The following is a 22,660-nucleotide window of genomic DNA, read 5'->3' as shown; positions in this document are numbered from 1 at the left end:
TGTGGTCACAAAGAGCTCCCAGGCCAGAGCCCATCCCGGGGGTGCCAGAGCCTGTGTGACCCCTGAGCTCCTCCGTGCCCAACCCCAGAGCCCTGGAGCTGCCCAGGAGCAGAAGCCAAAGGGTTCCAGTGCATCAAACCTTCTTCCCTGTGAGGGTGGGGCGGCCCTAGCACAGGGTGCCCAGCGAAGCTGTGGCTGCCCCATCCCTGGAAGTGTCCGAGGCCAGGCTGGAGCAACCTGGGATAGTGGAATGGGGTGGAACTGGATGAGCTTTAAGGTCCCTTCCAACCCAAACCATTCTAGAATTCTACAAACCCACTTTGTCTATTAAACGGATGTCTCCTTAAGCTGTACCTGAACTCTGCTTGTTTGAGGTGTGGATGCACCTCTTGATTTAGACCCTCCCTCCCAGGGAGTACAAATTTAGTCCCAAAAGGACCAAATCCTTCCCTGGCTCCTTCCCAGTGCCCCTGAGTCATCCCGGCCTGGTGGCATTTTTCCAGCCAAAACTGGGGAGCAGGAACAGAGCGTGGAATCCACATCTCATGGCCTGCCAGGGCAATCCTGCCCGTTTGCTTTATTCCCTCGGGAACACAGGGAAGTGGGATTTGCCCGTGGCCACGAGCCGAGCTCCATCCCCTCGCTTCCATCAGACCTCGGAGTCAGAGCGATGGAATCGCGTGGAACGAGCTGCTATTCCCTGCCGGCCTTTTCCCATCCCGGAGCCCGTTCTGGTGGCCGGGCTGTGGTGTGTCCCATCAGCGCACCTACACACCGAACACGGGGTTAAACATCGCCCCGCTCCTCTCGCTCCATCCCGAACCACCCGAGCTCAGCACCGACACAACCGAACACGGGGTTAAACATCGCCCTGCTCCATCCCGAACCACCCCAGCTCAGCCCTGCTCCCCGAGCTCCGTCCCGAACCTCTCGAGCTCAGCCCCGGCTGCCCGGGGAGGGAGGAGGGAGCGGGACCCGCCGGCGGCGGATCCGCGGAGCCCCCGCCCCGACGGGGCGGTCCCGGGGCCGCCCCCGCGCAGCCGCCGCTCGGCCCCGGCCGGGCTGGGAGGGACCGGGAGCGGGGCCGGGAAGCGGGACAGGCACCGGGAGCGGGGCTGGCACCGCCGCCGGCACCGGGACCACCCCGGGCCGGGCTCATGCAGGGCTCGGCGCGGCGCCGGCCGTTCCCGGCGGCGGCCCCGGGCTCCCCCCCGCCCGCCGGGACGCTCTTCCCGGGCAGGTGAGATTGGGGACGGGGTTGGGAACGGGAAACCCCCCTCTTCCATCCCTGGGGTCCTCCCCCCTTGCGATCCCCCCGGGTCACCCGGCCCCGAGCCCCCCCCAGGACGCCCCAGCGCCATCCAGCCCCATCCCGGATCCCACCGCCCCGGCCGGGATGCTGCGGGGGGTCCAGGGCATCCCGGGCATCCCGGAGGGTCTGGGTCCCCCAGTCTCCCCTATTCAGCCTTGCCCAGGGCATCCTGGCTTACCTGGGATGCCTTTTCCAGGGAGCCGCGGCATTCCCAGCTCCTCCAGGGCGCAGCGGCTCATCCCGGGTACCACCATCCTCATCCTCCATCCACCGGTTTTCATGGAATCCTCACGGAGTGGTTTGGGTTGGAAGGGACCTTAAAGATCATCCCGTCCCACCCCCCTGCCGTGGACAGGGACACCTTTCCCACTCTGGACCGTGGGGTCGGGTGGCACAAGCTCCAGGCTGATCCGGGTGGTGCCGTTCCGGTCTCGGCACCAGGAGAGCAATTCCACCTTTTCCCGTGGGGAGGTGACTGTCCAGAGGTGCTGGAGGGTCATGTCATGGAAGGACTTCAGCGGGGCTGGATGAGGCCTCACTCTGCAGAGGCAGAGTGGGAGATGAAGGTGATAGTGCATCCACAGCATCCCGGTGCTGGAATACCACCAGGAATCGCTGCACTAGGTGCCAGGGGAGTTGGGATTTTGCTTTGTCATGTAAAAGTTAAAAATAGTTGCACTTCATTCAGCACTTTTCACCTTGATTTTGTGCTGCTTCTCGGCCAGGAAGAGTCTTCCCACAGGGATGGGCCAGTGACAGTAACAGCTTTTTGCCTTCCTGTCCTGCCTCCTCTTCCTCCTCAACTTTGTTATTCCATAAATCCCAAAGCCTGGTGATGCTCTGGCAGCCAGGGCAGCGCAGGATTTGTGTGGGGACGCAGCCCTGGAGTGCTCAAAGCCCTGTCCCACGGGCTCGGGCTGACCCTGTCCCTCTGTCCCTCCAGGCACGGGGCAGTGAAGGGCGAGGACACCTTCAAGACGTCCCCGTTCCACCTGGACCTGTGGTTCTACTTCACTCTGCAGAACTGGGTGCTGGACTTTGGGCGTCCCATTGCCATGGTGAGCCAGGGGGGCACAGGCCTCCACTTATTTAGGGGGGTGGCATGGTCCCCATGAGCTGTTTCCTGCTCCAAAGGGAGCTGTTCCCGAGAGAGGGACCGCCGGGATGTACTGCTGTAACTGGGATCAAGTATGTTGCTCCAGGCCTGGGAAGGGTCTCCTGTGAAACTTGTTCTGTGTTGTCTCTCCCACAACTTAATGTTTTCACAACAAAAGGGACCTGGGGAGGTTGTTCCATGTTATCTATCCCACAACTTAATGTTTTCACAACAAAAGGCACTGGGGAGGTTCCTGCTGCTCTTCCCACACCTTGCCTCTATCTCTGGAGCTTGGAGCTCCTGCTCTTGAGCTGGAGCAGGACAGAAGTGGCCATTCCCCTCAAATGGAATTTTTTTATAGCTGGCACCCGGACATGGCAGAGGGTTAAGGGTTAGGGTTCAGATCCACTGCTGCAGGATTCCCAAATTCCTTCCTTGGCCCCACAACTTCAGGCAGTGATAATGAACCCTGAGCTGTGCACTGAGCACCCACTTCCAGCTGGGCTTTTTGGGATGTTCACTCCAAGAAGAGCTGCCCAGCCTGGTTACTGACAGCTACTTGAAGTCAAACTGACCATTAGAAACCAGCAGCATTCCCAAGATTTTCCCTCTCCCTGTCTTTCCCCCGGTGATGGGGCTGTGACCACGAGCTGGGGCTGTGAGGAGATGCTGATGTGCTTCTTTTCCCCCCTGTCCTCAGATAATCCTTCCCCTGGAGTGGTTCCCTCTGAACAAACCGAGTGCTGGAGATTATTTCCACATGGCTTACAACGTTATCACACCATTTCTTCTGCTAAAGGTAACCCTGGGGGGGGCAGATGTGAAACTTTCCTTACCATTGTAAAAACAGGGCCAAAAAAATGCAGTTTTGTAAAGGTCAAGATTTTTTGGGGGGTGGTTGGTTATTCCCAGATTCCCAAGCCTGCTGCAAGTTAAAGTTTGCCACTCCAGGAAGAGTTTGGGATGGCACTTTTTAAAGTGCAAAGCAGTGACCACCTCAATACACCTCAAATTCCTGCACAGACAAGGCAAATCACTTCCCCCGGGAATTCTGGTTCCAGGAGGAGTCAGAGCCCCTCTCCCCAAAGCATATTTTTAAGACAACATCCATCCTTGACTTAAAAGACCTTATGAGACAGCTGAAACTACAGTACATTTTCTAAATTGCTCAGAGTTTAATTACACTTGCTCTTCAACATTAGAGTTGTGTCTTTAGCTGGAATTTATCTTGCTCCAGCTGCCAACCACTGGATCACAGAAACATTTAGGAGGTTAAAGACTTTGGGGTCATTAGAAATCCTTTTATATTAAATACTTAGCAGCCAGAAGATACGAGAAAGCAATTATAAATATATTTTAACCTTCATTAGCTAGAAATTGAATTATGTCCTAAGATGTAAATGATTTTCTCTCTCTCTCCCGAGTCTGTCTGTGAAATTTTAAATGCTGGTTTGGCCAAAAAGGAGTATTGGGGAGTCTGTTCTTTGGATGTGAAAGCTCTGAGGTTCATTGTGACCCCTCAGAGCTGATTTCTGCAGGCTGGGGGCTCAGCAGGTTAAAATTTGCTGCCTTGGACTTTCCTGGCAGCACAGAAAAAATTCCACTTGTTATTCAGGGTGTGTTTCCTTTGCTGTGTGCCCTCCAAGGACGTGTCCCACCGTCCTTTCCCATCACACCAGAGCCCTCCTGGACCTTTCCCACCAGAGCAGAGCCCTCCTGGACCTTTCCCATCCCACCAGAGCCCTCCTGGACCTTGTGCTCTCCTTGTCCTCTGTGACTCCTGTGACGTTCGTGCAGCAGTTACAGGGAAAGGGAAAGTTAAGCCTCAAAAATTAAATACAAATAAGGAGCTTTTCCCTGTTTGGGGAGGGCTGCAAAGCTGATTTGGCAGCGGGGAGAGGGAGGTGAAGGTGGCCCTGGCTGATCCTGGAGTGGAGATGATGCTGCCCCACACTCGGTGTCTCCTCCGGAGCCTGAACCGCTGGAGCTGGGATTTGTCTTTCCGGCCGTTCCCTGCCCTGCAGGCTGAGTGTGGAGCTCCTTCCCGGAGCTCCTGCTCCCTGTTCCCAGCCAGGCCTGCAGGAGCTCGCCCCAGACTCTGAGTCAGCCCCACGTGGCCTCCCCAGGCCTCGGGATGGGGCAGGGAGAGCTCAGCACTGCAACTGCTGCCCAAAAAGTTGCCTCGACCGGTTTTGCTGGGAATCAGATATTTCCAGATATGGGGTTAAACACAGCTTATTCTTTAGAGGAAAATGCACAGGGAGGTGAGCCTGATAAAAAAAACAAACAAACAGTTCAACAGGAGCCCTTGGAAAATGATCCCGTGGCGAGTTCTAAAGTCTCTCAGGCAGGGGAGGGAGGTGAGCGCTGAGCTGAGTGTGCTGGAGGCTCTCCCTGCCACTGGAGGGCACAGCCAGCCTTGGAGATCTGCTCCAGAGCCCGAGAAAACCTCTGCCTTTTTGCTTCTCACTGCTCACCTTTGTTCATTTCTGGTGGAGAAACTGCTCCAGGTGCTGTGCTGGGAGCACCAGAGCATGGAAAAGTCAGAGAGGGCAGAGCTGGGGGGTCCCTGCTGGTGTCTCCTCGCTGTCCAACACTCCCTGTGGTTTCAGCTCATCGAGAGGTCCCCCAAGACCCTGCCCAGGTCCATGATCTACGTGAGCATCATCATGTTTGTGATGGGGGCCAGCATCCACCTGGTCGGGGACTCGGTGAACCACCGCCTGATCTTCAGCGGGTACCAGCACCACCTGTCTGTCAGAGAGAACCCCATCATCAAGAACCTCAAGCCAGAGACACTGGTAAAGAGGATTTACAGTTATAGTTTGTGGTTACTGGTAAAGAGGATGAGTTTTACAGAAGCATTTATGAAATATATGAACTGCCTGTTCTTGTTTAATGGCCCCGGTCCCCCTGCCCCTCTAAATCTGCCTCTGTGTTGTGTTGCAGATTGATTCCTTTGAGCTACTCTACTACTATGATGAATATTTGGGTCATTCCATGTGGTGAGTGATTTGCAGCCGGGCTGGAGGCCCCAGAACATCACCCCAGGAAGGGCAGATCCGAGCAGATCAGAGCTTAATGTGGAAAAAAACCCGAAGCACAGCTGATGAAAGCTGGCTGGGGATAATGTTCTCATGGCCAGGGTGATTACAGGGGAGCTCACCCTTGGAAAATCCTGGTTTATCTCTGCCTCAGGGATATTTCTGGGATGTGGCAGTTGTTGGGCAGCTGTGGGGAACAGCTCATCCTTCCCCAGGATGTCCAGGTGAACAAACCACCCCCCTTTGTGCTCCTCAGGGGTTTGACCCCCAAACACCCCAACTCAGAGACCCCAGGAAGGCCTGTCTGTCCCTTTGGCTGCTGCCAGATAATCCTGAGATGGCTCAGAGCAGAGGGAAATCTCTCCCCATCAGGCTTTCCTGGTTTATTTGCTGTTCCTCGAGTGCTGTGAAGCGAAAAAATCCCATTCTTCTGAATTAAAAAAAGGGCTCTGTGGGGTTATTGAAATCCTGGTGCACACCCTGCTTTCCTGCAGTTCAGCTTGGACACAACACGAGGCTCTCAGAGCCTGGGAATGGAACAAATGGAATTGTTCAAGGAGCACTTGAGCCCAGGGTTTGCCCTAATCAGCAAAATTGGGCTTTTCCTGCCTGAGACTGGGAATTCTCATAACCTGCAGGAGCACTGGGAACAACCAGGACACGAACAGCCCCTTACCAGGCACCACCAGCCCTGTGGACACAGCAGGAATCCCAGAGCAAGAGATTCCACTTCTGCTCTTCCACCAGATTAACTCCCAGGCTCAGCACAGGACCTGCCCACCTGCTTGGTTTGGATTTAGGAGGGGTTTAAACACTTCCCAGGGTCATCCCACTGATGGGAGTTGTTTCTCTTTGCAGGTACATCCCTTTTTTCCTGATCCTGTTCATATATTTCACGGGCTGCTTCACCCCTGTGGCAGAGGAGAGCAGGATGCCAGTGGCTGCCCTGCTCCTAGTGGGGCCCAGCAGCCTTTACTACTGGTAAGGGGCTTCTGGCCATGAGGGATGGGCAGGGATGAAGAGGGAATACCCCAGGGAATACCCAGGCAGCCCCAGGGAATGCCCCAGGCTGAGTTCTCTGTTCCCCAGGGCAGCACTTGCTGCAGCTTCTGCTCTGCAGGGCTGGAAAATCAAATTAAATCTCGTTGAAATTCGCAGCCACTTCAGTCTCTGGATGTTGGGACAACTCCAGGGACACCCAGCAGGAATTCTGTCCATGCTTGGGGTGTTTCAGAGTTCCAGAAGGAGCTGCTGCATTCCCCCCCTCCAAGGTTTGCTGGGCCCTAAGACAGTTCCCTGAGGATTTTGGGGTGGTCACCAGGTTCCTGCAGAGCATCCACGTGGTCCCAGCTCCCTGGGAGATGCTGGAAATGCTCTCACAGCTCCACTCAGATCCCAGGGGATGCTCAGCCACGGCCTTCACTCCAGCCCTGGGGGGTCCAAAGGGCCTTTTTGAGAGAGGCCTTAATTATTGCCCATTTTCATGAGCCTCCTCTTGCCCAGTGCTGTCCCTGGTGGCAGCCAAACAGCTTCTCACCCACCCCTGCTCCCTCCTGCCCTGCTGAGACTGGTTTTATCCAGCAAATTAATTCCTGACAATCAAAAATCACCCAGATGATTTGGTCAGTCCCCAGGTACCCCCTTGCACTTCCCTTCAGTGGATGAGTGTGGATCTCTGTGGTTTGTGTGGGATTGAAGAGGCAGGAGTGCAATTCCTCCTTCCTGCTGACCCCCAGGCACAGTTCAGGGGGATTTTGGGATAAATGAGCACAACAGCCACGGGTGGGAGCCAGAATCCAGCTTTGGTTCTGCCTTTGAGCATCCTGGTCACAGACAGCCCAGCACCTTTCCCTTCTCATACTGAGGGATAAAGGGAACATGGATAAAGGGGACATTCCTTTATCCCTTCTCTTCCCAAAGCCCAGGTGTTAAATTACTGATGAGAGGCACAAAACAAATCAGGCAGCAGGAGCAGCACAGCTTTGGGGGGATGTGGAGCAGGGAAGAGGGGAGATGTTCATCCCTAAGGCTGGAAGTGCTGCCCTCCCTCAGAGCCCTCTCCTGGGATCTCCTTGGAAAATCCCATTTTATCTCTATCTCGGGGATGCTTCTGGGATGTGGCAGCTTGTCTTTCCACGGGATATCCAGGTGAAAAGACCACCCTAAGGCTGGAAGTGCTGCCCTCCCTCAGAGCTCCCTCCTGGCATCACTAACAGGAGTTTGACCTTTGCAGGTACCTGGTGACAGAGGGGCAGATCTTCATCCTCTACATTTTCACTTTCTTTGCCATGATGGCTTTAGTGATGCACCAAAAAAGGAAGGGACTTGTCCTGGACAGCAACGGGCTCTTCCTCTTCTACTCCTTCATCATCACCCTGCTCCTCATCGCTGGCTGGGTGGCCTGGCTGTGGAATGACAAAATTCTCAGGAAGAAGTACCCTGGAGTGATTTATATCCCTGAGCCCTGGGCATTTTACACCCTGCACATGAACAACCTCCACGCAGCAAAGGAAAGTTTATAAGTTTTGATATTTTAGAGCGATTTGAAAAGGAAAAAAAAAGAAAAAATAATTCTAGTTTTTTCTAACGTAGATTTAATGTATTTCCAATAAATTCCTGACCGACCTTGGCTGCAGGAGGCGGTGTGTGATAACTAGACCTGGCTGGGGAGGGGGTATTCCCCCCAAAAATAGGGGTTCAATGTAGCTCTTCAGAGGCAGAGTTGGGGTGTCTCCCTGGGGGCCCTCACAATTCCACAGCTCAATTCTATGCTGGATTTATGGGACAGCACCAAAGCCCTCCTGTATCAGAGCAGGGGCAACATTCCAGCCCGTGGTGAACCCCCACAGCACCACTGTCACCCCACAGAGCATCCCAGCCTGGGAGGGGAGTGCTTTGCCAGGAAGTCTCTTGGCACAGGGAGGTGAATCCGCTCCTCCCTCGCCGCTCCCAGATGAGCAAACGTGCCAGGAAGGGGCTGAGCTGCCCTGCCTGGGATCTGCAGGTGGCTCTGCCTCTCCCAGGAACCCTCCCGGGGTCAAACCCTCACTTCAGAGCTCAGACCTGGGGCAGGAAGGGCCAATTCCCCACAAACAGCCCAAAAAAACACCTCAGGCAGGGGGTGAAATCCAGTGCCAGCCTCTCTCACGTGAGGTCTGTGCCAACAGCAGCTTCTGCTCCTGCCCAAAAGGGCCAATTCCCCACAAACAACCCAAAAGGAGCATCGGGGAGGGGGTGATCCCTGGACATCACCAGCAGCAGCTCCTGCTCCCCCCTTCTCCAGCCCCGAGGGATGGAGCTCCCACAGCTCCAGCTGCATCCCTGGCTGGGTCCAGCTCTGTGCCATTTGTGTCAGAGCCCTATGGGACACAACTCAAGTGGCAGGGGGAGGAAAAAAAAAACCACAAGCTTCCAGCAAAACACAGAGAATAAAAACATTTGGTCAAAGCTGAGTGACTCACGTTCTTCCTGCAGCAGCTGGGAGGGGAGAGAATCTTCATCCCACCACATTCCAGGACTTGGGATGTGTCACTGTGACAGAGCAGGGTCCATGTTAGAATGGTCACTAAGTGTCTTGTCCTTGGGTCTGGATCTCCACCACAGCCTGGCAGCAGCTACTGCACCCCCTACTAGTTGTTAAATGCTGATAAATAAAAACTCAGGCAATAAAGAGCTTTTAAACCATCTCCAATATCCCTTCTCGGCCCGTTCACAACGTCCCAGCTCTGCTGAGCTTGAGGGGCACATCCAGACGCCCCCCTCCCGGGAGGGCACAGGGACATCGCCAGCGATGCCCACCTGAATTAACCCCTCTCCCGATCCCAAACCCCCCGTGCGGGGTCCTGAGCTCGGGGCAGGTTGGGCAGAGCCCTTCTCCCGGTGGAGCGGGAGCGGGAGCGGCGCTGGCAGCGGGATCCAGGCAGGGATCAGGTCTCGTAGCCATAGCAGCGGGTATTTATTACAGCCGGGCCGCCTCCACCCCGGGGCTGCGGGACTTTAGCCCTTAATCGAGGGGAAAAGTGGCAGCAGCCGCCTCCGATCCCGACGGGCAGCGCCGAACACCCGGATCGCCCCAAAATCATGGTGAGTGCAGCGTTTCAGCTCCTACAAATCGCTCCCCCTGCTCCCCTCAGCCAGATTTTAAAGCTGTTTTGTTTTTTTTTCTCTCTCTTTTCCTTTCCTTCCCCTTTCCCTCTCCAGGCAAAGTTTCTGTCCCAGGATCAGATCAATGGTACGTACAGTTCTGTTCTCCTCTGGGGTTTTAAGGAGCAAGATCAGCTTCACAAATTGAGATGGATAGATATAAAAATGGCATTCCCCCCCCCAAAGTGTCTCGTGCTGGGCTCGTTCTCCCCCCCTTGGCCTCCTCCCAGCTCTCCTGGGATCTGTTCGCTCTGAAAACAGGGAAATTCCCCCCCCAGTTTTGTTTGGAACTCCCCCAAAAGCACCCACAGAGCCCACGCTGGGTTGCACAGGGACCAGCAGAGAGTCACCAGCCACCTCCCAGTCCTATAAACAGCCCTGGCCAAGCCATCAGGGATCAGGGGATATTCCAGGTGCCCACCTGCAGCTCTGGAGGTTTGAGGTGTGATGGGAGCAAAGGAGGAGGAGGAGTTAGGGGGTGCAGGGGGTACAAATTCCCATTGTGAGGCGCTGGGGCTTCCCTGGGAAAGGGGAGCCCGGCCTGGGACTGGGTTTGCTCCAGGAACGGCGGAAGAAAAGCTGAAATAAGAGTATTATTGCAAATCTGTTAATCTGCGGGGCCCTGGGGCTCAGCAGCTCTGCGGGATTGGAGGGAGGAGGCCACGGCACCCAGGGGCACCCAGGGGCATCCAGGGGCACCCACGGGGCACCGAGGGGCCCTGGCACCCTGCACACCCCCCTGCAGGGAGGGCTGGGGGGCACAGAGGGTGAGGAGGGGGGGGGGATGGCACCAAAACGGGCTGATTTTCCCTGGGCAGCACAACTTGCTGTCAGCGTTGAGCCTGGTGAGGAGAAGGGGATGGGAGCAGCCTTATCTAGGTCAGCTCCAAGCCTGGCTTTGTCACTGGGAAACTGGGAAGCGCGAGGTCGAGGGGGAAGGGGAGAGGGGTGCGGGAGGGGGATGCTGCAGACCCGGCACCCTCCACCCCCATCCTCCTCCACCGCTCCCTCGGCCCTTTCACCCCCTCTCCCGCCCCCGGGAAGGCAGAGAAAAGCACTTTTTTTTAAACAATATCCTCCAGGTTTGAAAGCCTGGCCCCGCTTTTTCAGCCTCCCCTCGTTAGGCTGAAGGACCCCAATTAGCCCCGCCGTTCCCAAGCCGGGGTTTTAATTGCCCTTGGCTCTTTCCCCCTCTGTCCATCACCCTCCCTGCAAGGAGACACCCCGGAGCCGACACAATATCCCTGTTGGAATCCTTCCAGCGCCATCCAGGCGGCGGGAGCGGCTCCGTCACACGGGCGGCTCAATGTGATCCTTACACGGCCTGACAGAGTTTTGGTTTTTAATTAGAGTTCAAGGAATGTTTTTCCCTGTATGACAAGAAACAAAAAGGGAAGATAAAGGCCTCGGACCTGCTGGCAGTGATGAGGTGCCTGGGAGCCAGCCCGACCCCGGGGGAGGTGCAGAGACACCTCCACCTGCACAAGATCGGTGAGCACAGGGAACACCTGGATTAGGGTTGGAAAAATTCATTTTTTGGGGGGTCAGGAGGCTGCCTGGAGCCCCCACTCTCTGGTGAACCAGCACAACCCAAGAGCAGTCACAAACCCTAATTATTTTAGCACGTTGTGATGTGCTAAATGAACGTGATCCAGCCCACGGATTAAAACAGGGCCATTAAACCCCCCAAAACTTCCAGAACAGTGGGAGACAAACACATGGATGTGGATTTTGAGGCTGGGAAACTTGTCCAGTCCAACCAGCAGAGTAGAAGAGCACAGAAAGATCATTTCTCTGCAGATATGGAGGGTTATGGTCTTTAAATCACAAAGACTTAAGAAGAATTATGAGATAAGGTGGGGTGGATTAAAAATTCTGCATGCAAGTTCAGAGCACGAGTTTAGCAAAGCTAGAAATGGGGTTTTAAGACAGGAGAAAGCCCTCAATAGTGGCCCAACCTGATCCAGACCAGGGGCAGGCAAAAGGGGAGAGAAACCCCAGGAAGGGGAACTCGGGGGGAAGAAGAGGGGAGTGCTGAATTCTGGATACACACCCCAGAACTGAGCCATTCCTGGAGAATCTCTTCCTTTGGCAGACAGAAACGCAGAGCTGGATTTCTCCACCTTCCTGAACATCATGTACAGGCAGATGAAGCAGGAGGAGCCCGAGAGGGAAATCCTGACGGCGCTGGCCATGATCGACAGGCAGAGGAGAGGAGTCATCCCCGTGGCAGAGCTGAGGGCGAAGCTCACCAGGCTGGGGGAGAAGCTTTCTGAGGAGGAAGGTATTTTGCCTTTCAGACGTAGATCAGACCCTCCCTGTCCTCTCATTCCCTGATTTTCCTCTGCAGTCAAACCTGGGCTGAGGAGGGGCCTGTGCCAGCAGGAGATAGGAAAGGGAAAAAAATATAAAACCCCAAACCTGTCCAGTTCGTCAGAAATTTGCCTCCAAGGGGCACAACAAGAAGGAATTGGAAGGTGAAGATGATCAAGACCTTCTTTGCCCTGGCACAGGTTGCCCAGAGAAGCTGTGGCTGCTCCTGGATCCCTGGAAGTGTCCAAGGCCAGGCTGGATGGGGCTTGGAGCAACCTGGGATAGTGGAAGGTGTCCCTGCCCATGGCAGGGGGTGGAATGGGATGGGCTTTAAGGTCCCTTCCCACCCAAATCATTCTGGGATTATTTTTTTGCCCTACATGTTTTATGTACTTATTTAAACTCTTCAAACACATTCCCACAGTCTGACACAGGCAAGGAGGGAGTTTTCCCAGGGCTCCTGGGCCTGTACAGACCCCTTTAGGCTCCCTGAGGGTGTAAAAACTGTCCTGTCTGATGTTAAACACAATTTAGATTTAACCAGAGCTGCTCAGTGCAGTCACCATCACCAGCTTCACACCAACAAGGAATTTCTTCCAAAGGTTTTCTTCAATTTAACTGGAATAATAATTCCCAAAGCTATTTCCATGTGCAGACAATTCCAGAGCATTTTGAGGGCTGAACACACAGCCAGGACAGGGAGACATTAACCCTGATTAAAGGTATCCTGGAAGAACCTCTTTCTATGAAGATTTTTGGGGGGTGCAGGGGGATTTCCCATTCCTTTGGGATCTCACTTGTGCAGATCCCAATGCAGGAAGCGATGCTGCTTCTCCACAAGGAATTCCCCCCTTGGCTTTTCCCCCTGAACTCTGAGCTGCCTGAACTATTTGATACCAGGACAGACTCCATTTCATCAGCATCTGCCATTGCCCAGAACTCCTGGCACAGCCCTTCCCTCTCCAGTGGCTCCAGAAAAGCCTTCACTCATTTGAATTAATGTCCTTGTACCAAACTCAGACATTTTTTCTTGTGTTGTTTTCAAACGCTCTGGGAAGAATTCATTATTTTCTGAGTTTATGTCCTCAGAAGGATTTGATGAGCAGCAGGGTGTTCTTGTTGAAAGGAGGATTAGATCTCGTGGAAAGGGAGTTGTTCCTCACCTTACAGGAACAAGAGCCCCTCGTTTATCCCACTGCACCCAAATCCTGCTGGCAGCAGCTTCCACTTACCCCTCAGTTCACTGATACCCATCTGCAAAAACAGATCCACAAGCAGGTGACGCTGCTCAGAGACACCTTCCACAACTATTTACTGTAAACCAGCTTTTTTCCTCCTAAATTCTTCCCCCTTCCCATGGTTTTCCCTCTGAATTTCACAACTGGCAACTGCAAAATCATCGCGTGCTCCAGATGAGTACTGGGGGGTCTGGTTTAAACACCCATGGGTTGTTCAGCCTGGAGAAAAGTTCTGGTGCCCTCAGCCAAGTAGTTCACAGGTGAGAATGTCACCACTGACCTGCTCTCACCTGTTTTGGACTTGGAAAGCACTGGAGCACTGCCCTGGACAGGCAACTCCAGGAAAAACAGGCAGGAGATTACGGAGGACTCGTACTCAGCACATCCCATGTGGGATCCCAGTGTTTCCAGGGTCAGCCAACAGCCTCCAAACACCCACAAAGTTCCCTGCTAATGGAATAGCAAAGGAAAAATGCAGGTGCACAACCCAGCAGCTCCTCTCCATCATCCTCTGCACCACATCCAGCTGTGATCCTGGAAAACAGGGACACGCCGGTGACACTGGGCACTGGGAGGACAAACCTTCCCTGGGCTGCACGAGGTGCCTGACCCAGGAACTGAGCCCAGGAAAGCCGCTGGGATGCCCTGTTTTTAGGGGTGAAGGAAACAGGCCAAGGGAATCCACCCCCTCTCCTGCCATCCCAAGGAAGTGGCATCCAATTCCCAGGAGCAGCGTCATCCAACACCGCATTTCCTTCTATTTCCTTGACATTGTTTGACAAGAAAAGTACCTTTTATGGTTCAGGCTGTACAGAAAAGAGTGTTTTAAGACAGGTATAATAAGTGCTGTCACTGCCAAGGCGTTCCCAGAGCTGGAATGAGAAGTGTCACTGGTGACAACTCCCCTCTGAGTGTTTGCAGAGCCCCAGCTGGGAAGGTGTTCTCTGCCTTCAAACACTAAAGGCCCGTCAACATTGAGCAGAATCACACAAATCTACTTAAAAATGGGCACAAAAAACCTGCATCCCCACGTAGTTTGGTCTGATTTGAACAGGGACAGGTTTGCAATTCAAGTTAAATCAACCGATTCTTACCAAAAAGCTGATTTGGACTGAATTTGTGAGGTTTTCCCACGTGGAACTCAAAGAGATGGACAGCTCTGCTCTGGAAAGTTAGACACGGAATTCAAAATCAGTGTTAAGAACACCAGTTTAAAACTATCACCTGGCTGGCATCCCCCTGATCCCAGAAATCATTATTTCTGATAAAAATGCCTGAAAAACCCAAATCCTGCCTTGCTGCTCTTCCTTTGGAAGATCACAACACCCCTAATAAATGCCACTCAAACTTGTCTCTTCCTTCTGCTCTTTTTCAGTTGATGACCTGCTGAAAGAAGCCAAAATTGGGGCAAATGGAACAATAAAATATGACGAATTTGTTCGCCTCATTTGCCTTCCCACGGTCGACTACTGAAATCCTACAGGAGGTTTGCTGCAAGCAGGACCTGAAAGATTTTCTTACTTCAATTTTTCCTACTTGGACTTCTGGATCATTTGCCTTTAAAAAGCCTTGTTTTGCCTTTATAACAGTGTTTTAAACTTACACAGATTCCCACCTCATTTCTGGAGAAACGGTGTCACAAAATGTGAGTTATTTAAATTAAACTGAGCGTGACATTCCCCTCCTGCAACATGTGGCGTGCTTTAAAAAAATAATTCTTGTTTCAAAAAGTGCATTTGAGCCCAGGGATTGTGGCAGAATTGATAAGCTGTGGTGAAGGTCTCCTGGTGCCCCAAGTCAACATCAGCATCACGTGCCTGGTGCCCGGATCTGTGCCCGCATTCTGGGCTGGGTGCCAAGGACACGCTCCCAGAGACAGCCTGGCAGGGAAAACAGGGCCCAGCAAAGCTCAGCTTCTCTGCACCAGCAAAAACCTCCCCAGCCCTCTGACTTCAGACTGATTAAAACTGCTGGCACCCAGAGCAGTTACTGCTGATCTTATTCCACCTCCATCTCAGCAGCCTTGGTAAGATCCATAAAGGGGCATCTGGAATTCAGGAGAACATTCAGCAGGTTATCTCTGGAGCCAGCTGGAAAATGGCACAGAAATCAGCTTTGCACAGGCAGGGCACAAGCAGCAACCTGGAAAACCCTCTGGAAGAGCCCATGTTCCTACAAGTCCGATGTGGCTTCTGCCTCCAGGAGCCCCTTCCTCTCCCTCCTCCCCTTTTTTAATCCTGAATCCCCTCACTCTTTGCTCTGTGAAATAATCAATTAAATCATGGCACAGCAGGTCCAATGGATTAGGAAGGAATTCCTGGCTGGGAGGGTGGGGAGGCCCTGGCCCAGGTTGCCCAGAGAAGCTGTGGCTGCCCCTGGATCCCTGAAAGTGTCCAAGGCCAGGTTGGAGCAACCTGGGCTAGTGGAAGGTGTCCCTGCCCATGGCAGGGACTTGGAATGAGATGATCTTTTAGATCCCTTCCAATCCCAAGCATTCCATGATTCATTTATCCCAGAACACAAAGGCCACCACCCAGGAAGGTCACACAAAGCTGCAACAGCATCATCCAGGGCACAAACCTGGTTAGAAACTGAAAAAAACCCCAGAGAGCAAATCTCAACATTCCAAATCAGTGTGTCTGTAAAGGTAAAATAGGGATTATCCTCATGGAATATTACATGGGGGGGAAAAGCACAAGAGATATTACATGACATGCCAAGTGCTGTGCAAGAAAAGGAAAGAGATCCAGGCTCTTCCAGTCCTGCAGGTAAGAAAAGCAGCAGGTTTTGCCATTTGGTTTTTTGCCACCCCCTTGATCCAGATCCAGGTCCCTGTGGATGTCACAGCAGTCCCAGACTAACCCAGGAAGCTCAGACTTGGATCCTGACACGTCCCAGCTCTGAGCAGGTCACGCTCCAAGGGAAAATGAACTTTGCTCCCTGGAAAACTGACACACCCCTTAACTCTTAATTAGCTCTTCCTACTCTGTGGATAGAAAATAAAGCAGGAAAACCCAATTTCTCTAAATATTCAGTTACAAGCAACACTTGAGCAACACCCCAGAAAAGCAGCACACAGTGGATGAGAGGTGAGATTCCCTCGAAAACCAAGAGCAGGTTAAACTGAGAGCAAAAGGTGGGAATTCCCTGGTAACTCTGTTCCCAGCACTCAGTTAATCCCAGCGTTGGGATAAACCCCCACGTACCTGACACTGCAGCTTTCCCACACCCTGGAGGTCATTCCCTGCCTCCAGAGCTCTCCAGAACTTTGCTCCACCAGCCCCAGGACACAGCAAACCCCTCACTGAGCATCATCAGGAGTTCACCGAGAGCACTTGTTCCCAGTGGGCACCAACAGCCGAATTCCAACTGATCCAATCACTCCCCACTACCCAGGACAGTGGAGAACAAATCCTTTCACACACACAGTGGAAAAGCCTGGATGTCACGGGGACTGGGCAGCTCCCAATCCCTCTGGATTACTCCAGAAGGCAGCTGTATCCCAACAGGCTGGGGAGGGGGGAACATTCCCAAAGGAAAGCTGGCAAAGAGGAATCACACTCAGCCACACTCAGGAAACAAAGCAGGGCTGGCAGAGCTTGGAGGGACAGGAGTGAGACACCCCAAGACACAAACAACTAAAACCAAAGCATTCCAGGTCCAAAAGAACCACAGGAATCACCCTCTGCCCCCTCCCTCCCTTTTTTCCCCCCCTCAGGAAACACAACATAACTGAATGCTTTTTATTACATCTAAAGATTTCTACAGAAACAGGTAACATTCAATAGGTAAACCAGGTTTTTTTTTCCAATGCATATAATAAATATTTTCACTTGGTACTTTTATACAAACTGACATTGGTCTACTATACATTTTTAAAAGCCATTTACTGGTTTGGCATGCCAAAGTATGGAAACTAGGAGAAAAGTCTTAAGGCAATGAATGACAGGTTTAAATTCATGGAATTAATGGTAATTTTTAATATTCTGCTTATATACATTTTTTTCCCTTTGTTAATTAAAACAATTAACAGCAGCACTTTCGGGGACCACCAGCAATTTTCCCTTGTTAGAAATCTAAGTTCTGTTAAAAAAAAAAAAAAGAAAAGAAAACAAGTTACACTGATAAAACCAAAATCTTTTCTATTTAAAATGTGCTTAAAACCCTGAAATGTTAAACTGCAATAAAAATTAACTTTTCAAACGTTCTCCTCACAGTCCTCAGCTCTGCTTTGGGAGGCAGGTCCACCAGAGTCCAAGGAAAAGCCATCAGCCATCCCATCCTTGAAAGGGTTGGGGGAGAAGGAGAGGAGGGGGAAGCCTGGGATTGCTGTTCCATCCCTAAGGAAGTGCTGGGAAGTTTTTAAGGGATAGTTTAGTGTGGGTTTTCATCTTCTAAAGGATGCAGGAGTGACTCAAAGCCACCCTGCTCCTCCAGGAGCTGTGCGTGCACAGACACACGGAGTTCTGCGGAACACACGTGCCTGCACATCCCACTCCTCTCAGGGAAGGATTTTGGGATAAGGGACCGCTATCCTAAGGATCACAGCAACTGCCATCTGCAGGGAACGGAGCAGGAGCACAAGCCAGGACTTGTGACCTAAAGGAGCCAACTTTTGGGGTGAGGTTTGCGGGGAATGGTGGAGAACTCAGACTGAGACTTCTACCAAGCAACGTTCACTGTGGTCAGAGGCACAGAGAATTACCCAGCTCCAGGGAACACCCGGGCACGACACAGGAATACTCACAAAGCACATGGATAATACCACAAAGGAGGACTGGAGACCATTGCTGGCCCTTCTTTGCAGAGCAATGAGGTTAAAAATGCCAGCGGGGCACTGAGAGCCTTTCCCCCAGGGGGGCACCGGCAGGAACTGGAAGACGCCGTCGGCCGACCTCACCTTCCCAAAACCAGGCATCAATCCCCTCATCCCGGGATACCACACACTCCCACGGGTCAGTTTGGATGCGATAACAAGATTTTAATACCAAAAAAAGTGACACAAAGCTGCTCTTCGGGTCGTCTGTAACAACACAGTCAATGGAAACGTCGCCACGAGCGTCGGAAAAGCAGCTGCGGGCTCTCCCGGATTCCTGGAGTTCCAGAGCCTGGGACACGCTCCTGGAACACCCAGGGCAGCCACACTCCAGATTTACAAAGATCATAGCAAATATGCTCTGAAGTTACCAGGTTAGTATCCATGACTACAATGTATGAGATATATTCCTAGTGTAGGTTTAATCACTTCAAAATCAGACTGTTTAAAAAATAAGTATTTCCCATTTTCTATCCTTTTATTTTATTTTTTTTTTAACTGACATTTAATAAATTATAAAATTGGTGTATGGTGAAATATATATATCAGCCAGATATGTATGAAATACACATGCATGGGAAAAACTATTTAACTCACTTTGAACTCACACACACGGATCTATAAATACATATATACACACACATATACATATAAACACAAACATTTTGTTTTGCAAAATTCAAGTCAACTATTTAGTGGCAGAGGGATGCTGTAAAAACACTAAAAACGATTTTGATGCCACATAATGTGAACCTTTCAAATAACCATACGACTGATCATACAGCAATACCTAATGCTACTTGGATTAAAGATTTTTTTTTTCTTTTTTTCCTTTTTTTAAACCTTTTTTCCTTTTTTTTTCTTTTTTCCTTTTTTTTTTTCTTAAAATCAATGCGAGATTTTTTGAGACGACTTCATAGGCAAAAGGTGGCCCTTGTCAATGCTCAAAGCGAAGAGCTGCAATCAACAGTTTTGGACATGAAAAATTCAGACAAGAATCTGCTAATTGTAGTATTCCTTTAACTCTCTTTTCCTGATAAACTTGTTACCTGCACTTTCAACCAGTTATAAAAATATTTTTCACGCCAGAGGAAATATTAAACTCTCTCTGACGTGGACTTTGGGACACAAGAGAATCAACTTCCTTCCCTCCCCCTTTCTCTGACTTTAAAGAATCTCTTGAAAAACTGCATTCCAGCTATTTACACATTTGTCACTCTTTAAGAAGAACAGATCAGCCCAAATGACCCATCAGTTCTAAAAAAAAAGATTTTCCTATGTCATGCACAACGTTAAAAAAAAAAAGAAACCAGGAAGTAAATATGGCTCCAAGTTCAACTGAAAAATCTGGGAAAGCAAAAAGAATTCCAAGGCCAAAGAGAGAAAACTGAATTTCGAAAGCCACTTCCCTAAAAGACTTGGATAGGGAGTCCCTGGGATCCAGGTGGGTGGTTGCTTGGGTTGGGTTTTGGTTTCAGACTCACACTGAACACTGAATATTCATCGGGATGGGTGTGAACTCAGCAGCCCAAGAGCATGATCAGCTGCACAAACCATGCAAGAGTGTGCTGGGATTTGGATTTTCTCCTTGTATTTGGTTGACAAGTTCACTTGGAAGCAGAAATTTTTGATCTACTGCAGCTAAAAGGAGGTTTTTCCAGAGGGAACAAGGCAGGCCCTGATTCCCAAGGCCATTGCTACAGGCATGGCTAAGGTGAAAGCACAAGCAGCTCCACAGATTTCAAACTGACACATGCTCAGCATTTTGCTGATTAAGATCTTAAAGTTATTGGAACAGGGTTTTATAGGAAGTTCTTAGAAACAAAACCCTCCAGTCCAACGTGTTGATGCGGGGATTTGGGGCTGGACTCCATAAAAATGTCCCACAGAAGCAGAGCCAAGGAATTCCTCAGCCTGGGATTTTGTTGGCCCTCAGGAATAACTGAGCCCTGGAAAATGCTGAGTTGGAAGGGACCCATGAGGATCATCGAGTCCAACTCCTGGCCCTGCACAGGACACCCCAAAACCCACCGTGTGCGCCTGAGAGTGTTGTTTCCACACTCCTTGAACAGGCTTGGAGCTGTGACCACACCTTGGGGAGGCTGTTCCAGTGCTCAACAACCTTCTCCTGAGATCCAACCTAACCCTCCCCGACTCAGCTTTCCTGCCTTTCCCTCCAGTCCTGTCACTGATGAACTTGCCAAGTGCTCGACTGAAGTGTGGAATTCAAAAGTTGTCTGAATAAAAGGGTCATGCAGAGATGACAAAAAACTCCTAAAAAACCAAACCCACTCCTGAAAGGCTCTGTCCTGCAAACAGAAGGGAAGCAGAGCAGGGTCTACTCTGCTTTAAGCACAATAAAATCTCCACTGAACGTGGGATGGGGGAATTAATTCCACCAGCAAAGGGAAATGTCTCCAAGAGGAGAAAAAACCCTCTCTCCCAAGCTTGAACTTTTAGAAGTTCAGCTCCTTTCCTGGTTATGTTACTGTGAGGAAAATAATGCCATTTGTGTCCAAACTAGAGGGGAAAAAAAGAAAAAGAAACTCACATGACAAATGCACAGGTGTAAAATCTTCAGCATCCATAAAAATGAACTGAAGCTCTTTGTTTTTGTTATTTTTTTTTGTCGTTTTGTGTTTTTTTTTTCTTATTTTTACCAGTGAGGCCATCTTAGGTTTATATACAAAAGTAAAACTGAAAATATACTTTTGTTCTCTGTACACGTAAATTTTTTTTTCCCCCTAAAAAAGGAAAAAAAAAAGAAAAAAAACGAAAACGAAACGAAACTAAAAAAAAAAAAACCAAAACCAAAACAAACTTCCATCTTATGTTTCTAACATAAAGTAAAACCAAGCACAAAGATTTCCTCTGTCCAAAAAGGATCAGTCCAATGAGATAATGTCTGGTATGATACCAAAGATTGACGCCGTGTCCGTGCTGCTCCTACTTGCAACGGGATGCCCATGATTCTCTCGCAGGCTGTTGGAGGAAACAAGACTGCTGTTACTGCCACTATTGCTACCATTTGTGGCTGGCAGGGAACTGCTTCCTCCTGCATTGAGCTGATCGAGAAACATCTGGGATGAAGTGTAGGGGAAAAAACGGGAGTGTAAAAGTTCTTGATCATCGGACGCGGAAACCGCCGCGGCTGCGGCAGCAAGGAGGGAGGTGTTGTAATGCTGGGGGGAAAAACAACAAGTTAAACTTCAGACACAGGACAGGTCGGAGTCAGAGCAGCACAAAGTGAAGGGGTTTGTTAAGCTAAAGCTCTGCCAGGTTCGGGGTTTCACGAGGTTTTTGGCGAGGGGGCGACTCGGTGGATTTTTAGCTCCGCGGCCCTGCGCGGCTGAAGCCAAGAGGGACTGGCTGCAGGATCCTAAAACTGGCTTCAGAATTTCAAAACTGACTGCAGAATCCTAAAACTGGCTTCAGGATTTCAAAACTGGCTGCAGAATCCTAAAATTGGCTTCAGAATTTCAAAACTGGTTTCAGAACTTCAGAATTTCAAAACTGGCTTCAGAATCCTAAAATTGGCCTCAGAATCCTAAAATTGGCTTTAGAATTTCAAAACTGGCTTCAGAATCCTAAAATTGGCTTCAGAATTTCAAAACTGGCTTCAGAATCCTAAAACTGGCTTCAGAATCCTAAAACTGGCTTCAGAATTGCAAAACTGCCTTGAGAATTCCAAAAGGAATTGGAAATACTGGTGTTGGTAAGAGCAAACACTACCAAGGGAACAGGACTGGCCACACACCCAACCCAGGAAGGAAGGGGAAGCAGCAGCACTGTTTTACCTCTTCAAAAAAACTCCCTGGTGGCAAAATTCCCCGAAATTGAAAAAAAAAATATTGTGCCATCCCCTCAAAAGTCAGAGATCAACCCCAGCTGGGGAAACTCTGTGAAAAATGCATTTACAGTCAGTTTATTCCCACAGGATGGAGCCAGGGCTGTCCCAGGTTATTCTCTCTGGGGCAGCCCCTGAAAGGCAGGAGCCTGAGCTATCAGGGATCAGGTTTTAAATACAACTTTTCTGTGGGGTAATTTTGCTCTTTATGAAACATTCAGGCTGTTCAGCCTTGCTGCTCCCCAACATTTCTGCACTGGCACTATCAGTGCAGCACTCCTTGTTTCAGAGTAATTCACCTACCTGTGTTTTAGTGAATGTTCCTAAATCCAAATTCTAGAGTGCAGGCTCTGCTCTTAATTAAGATATGAAAGAATCCCTCTATATTTAGTGCCATTTTCCTGCTTGGCACTGCAGGAAGGGCAGGTAGGACACCCCAGCCCCTTCTTTTCCTGGAGGAAAAGTGACCAAAGCAGGACTGTCCAGAGTTCCAGAGGTGGGACCTCAGGGCTGAAAAATGAAGGAGGTGCTGCTGCACCTTCAGCCCCAGCCCAGGGTCATCCCACAAGAAAAACTGGCTGCTGAGCTTAACCCTTGGACACCAAACTGTTTGTTTTTTGTTGTGCCTCATCCTTCACCTCTGTTTAGGCAATGCTTGTGTTTGGTCACAGTTTTGTGTGTATAAAATAAAGCTGCAGCCTCCCTGATTTCACACCTACATCATCAATCTGCTCCTACACAGCCAGGCCAGCAAGTCCTGCCTTGGAAAAGAATGTTTGCCCCAGGACTTGATTTGCCTTGACTTACCTGATTGTCTCCTGACAGGAAAGGGAAGAAATCTAAACCTGTGA

General features: G+C 50.8%; 3 protein-coding genes across 5 annotated transcripts in view; 2 read left to right on the top strand and 1 right to left on the bottom strand.

The window, feature by feature from the left end:
• Window positions 1-1,139: 1,139 nt before the first annotated feature.
• Window positions 1,140-8,084, top strand: CLN6 (CLN6, transmembrane ER protein). The gene is made up of 7 exons (XM_027688243.1): window positions 1,140-1,240; window positions 2,256-2,370; window positions 3,109-3,207; window positions 5,021-5,209; window positions 5,358-5,413; window positions 6,311-6,433; window positions 7,686-8,084. The coding sequence occupies exons 1-7, from the start codon at window positions 1,158-1,160 to the stop codon at window positions 7,972-7,974; spliced, it is 954 nt and encodes a 317-aa protein (XP_027544044.1). The 5' UTR covers window positions 1,140-1,157; the 3' UTR covers window positions 7,975-8,084.
• Window positions 8,085-9,321: 1,237 nt separating this feature from the next.
• CALML4 (calmodulin like 4) lies at window positions 9,322-14,836 on the top strand. Of its 2 annotated transcripts, XM_027688244.1 has the most exons (5): window positions 9,322-9,535; window positions 9,653-9,683; window positions 10,946-11,086; window positions 11,691-11,879; window positions 14,522-14,836. In XM_027688244.1, exons 1-5 carry the CDS (start codon window positions 9,533-9,535, stop codon window positions 14,617-14,619), a joined length of 462 nt encoding a protein of 153 aa, XP_027544045.1. In that variant the 5' UTR covers window positions 9,322-9,532; the 3' UTR covers window positions 14,620-14,836. The 2 variants fall into 2 exon arrangements, with proteins under 2 accessions (XP_027544045.1, XP_027544046.1); XM_027688245.1 differs by lacking the exons at window positions 9,322-9,535; window positions 9,653-9,683 and having other exon boundaries at window positions 10,978-11,086; window positions 11,654-11,879.
• Window positions 14,837-16,875: 2,039 nt separating this feature from the next.
• PIAS1 (protein inhibitor of activated STAT 1) overlaps window positions 16,876-22,660 on the bottom strand; it is a 66,575-nt gene continuing 60,790 nt past the window's right edge. Inside the window, exons 13-14 of one of the 2 annotated variants that reach the window (XM_027688197.1) lie at window positions 22,617-22,654; window positions 16,876-21,144 (exon numbers count right to left, since the gene is read on the bottom strand). In XM_027688197.1, the coding sequence (XP_027543998.1) occupies window positions 20,848-21,144; window positions 22,617-22,654 (335 nt within the window). In that variant the 3' untranslated portion in view covers window positions 16,876-20,847. The remainder of the gene's footprint in view (window positions 21,145-22,616; window positions 22,655-22,660) is intronic. The other variant, XM_027688198.1, reaches the window with a different exon arrangement.

The sequence above is a fragment of the Neopelma chrysocephalum genome, unplaced genomic scaffold, assembly GCF_003984885.1.
Source record: "Neopelma chrysocephalum unplaced genomic scaffold, ASM398488v2 Primary Assembly neopelma1_75, whole genome shotgun sequence".
Taxonomy (NCBI): Eukaryota; Metazoa; Chordata; class Aves; order Passeriformes; family Pipridae; genus Neopelma; species Neopelma chrysocephalum.
Note: the sequence above shows the minus strand (reverse complement) of the source record. Positions and strands in the feature narration are given on the sequence as shown.

Coding starts and splice junctions, on each gene's coding strand:
- CLN6 (XM_027688243.1), top strand. CDS start 1,158: ATGCAGGGCTCGGCGCGGCGCCGGCCGTTCCCGGCGGCGGCCCCGGGC. Junction 1,241..2,255: donor GGGACGCTCTTCCCGGGCAG/GTGAGATTGGGG, acceptor CTGTCCCTCCAG/GCACGGGGCAGTGAAGGGCG. Junction 2,371..3,108: donor TTGGGCGTCCCATTGCCATG/GTGAGCCAGGGG, acceptor CCCTGTCCTCAG/ATAATCCTTCCCCTGGAGTG.
- CALML4 (XM_027688244.1), top strand. Junction 9,684..10,945: donor GTCCCAGGATCAGATCAATG/GTACGTACAGTT, acceptor GTTTTTAATTAG/AGTTCAAGGAATGTTTTTCC. Junction 11,087..11,690: donor CCTCCACCTGCACAAGATCG/GTGAGCACAGGG, acceptor TTCCTTTGGCAG/ACAGAAACGCAGAGCTGGAT.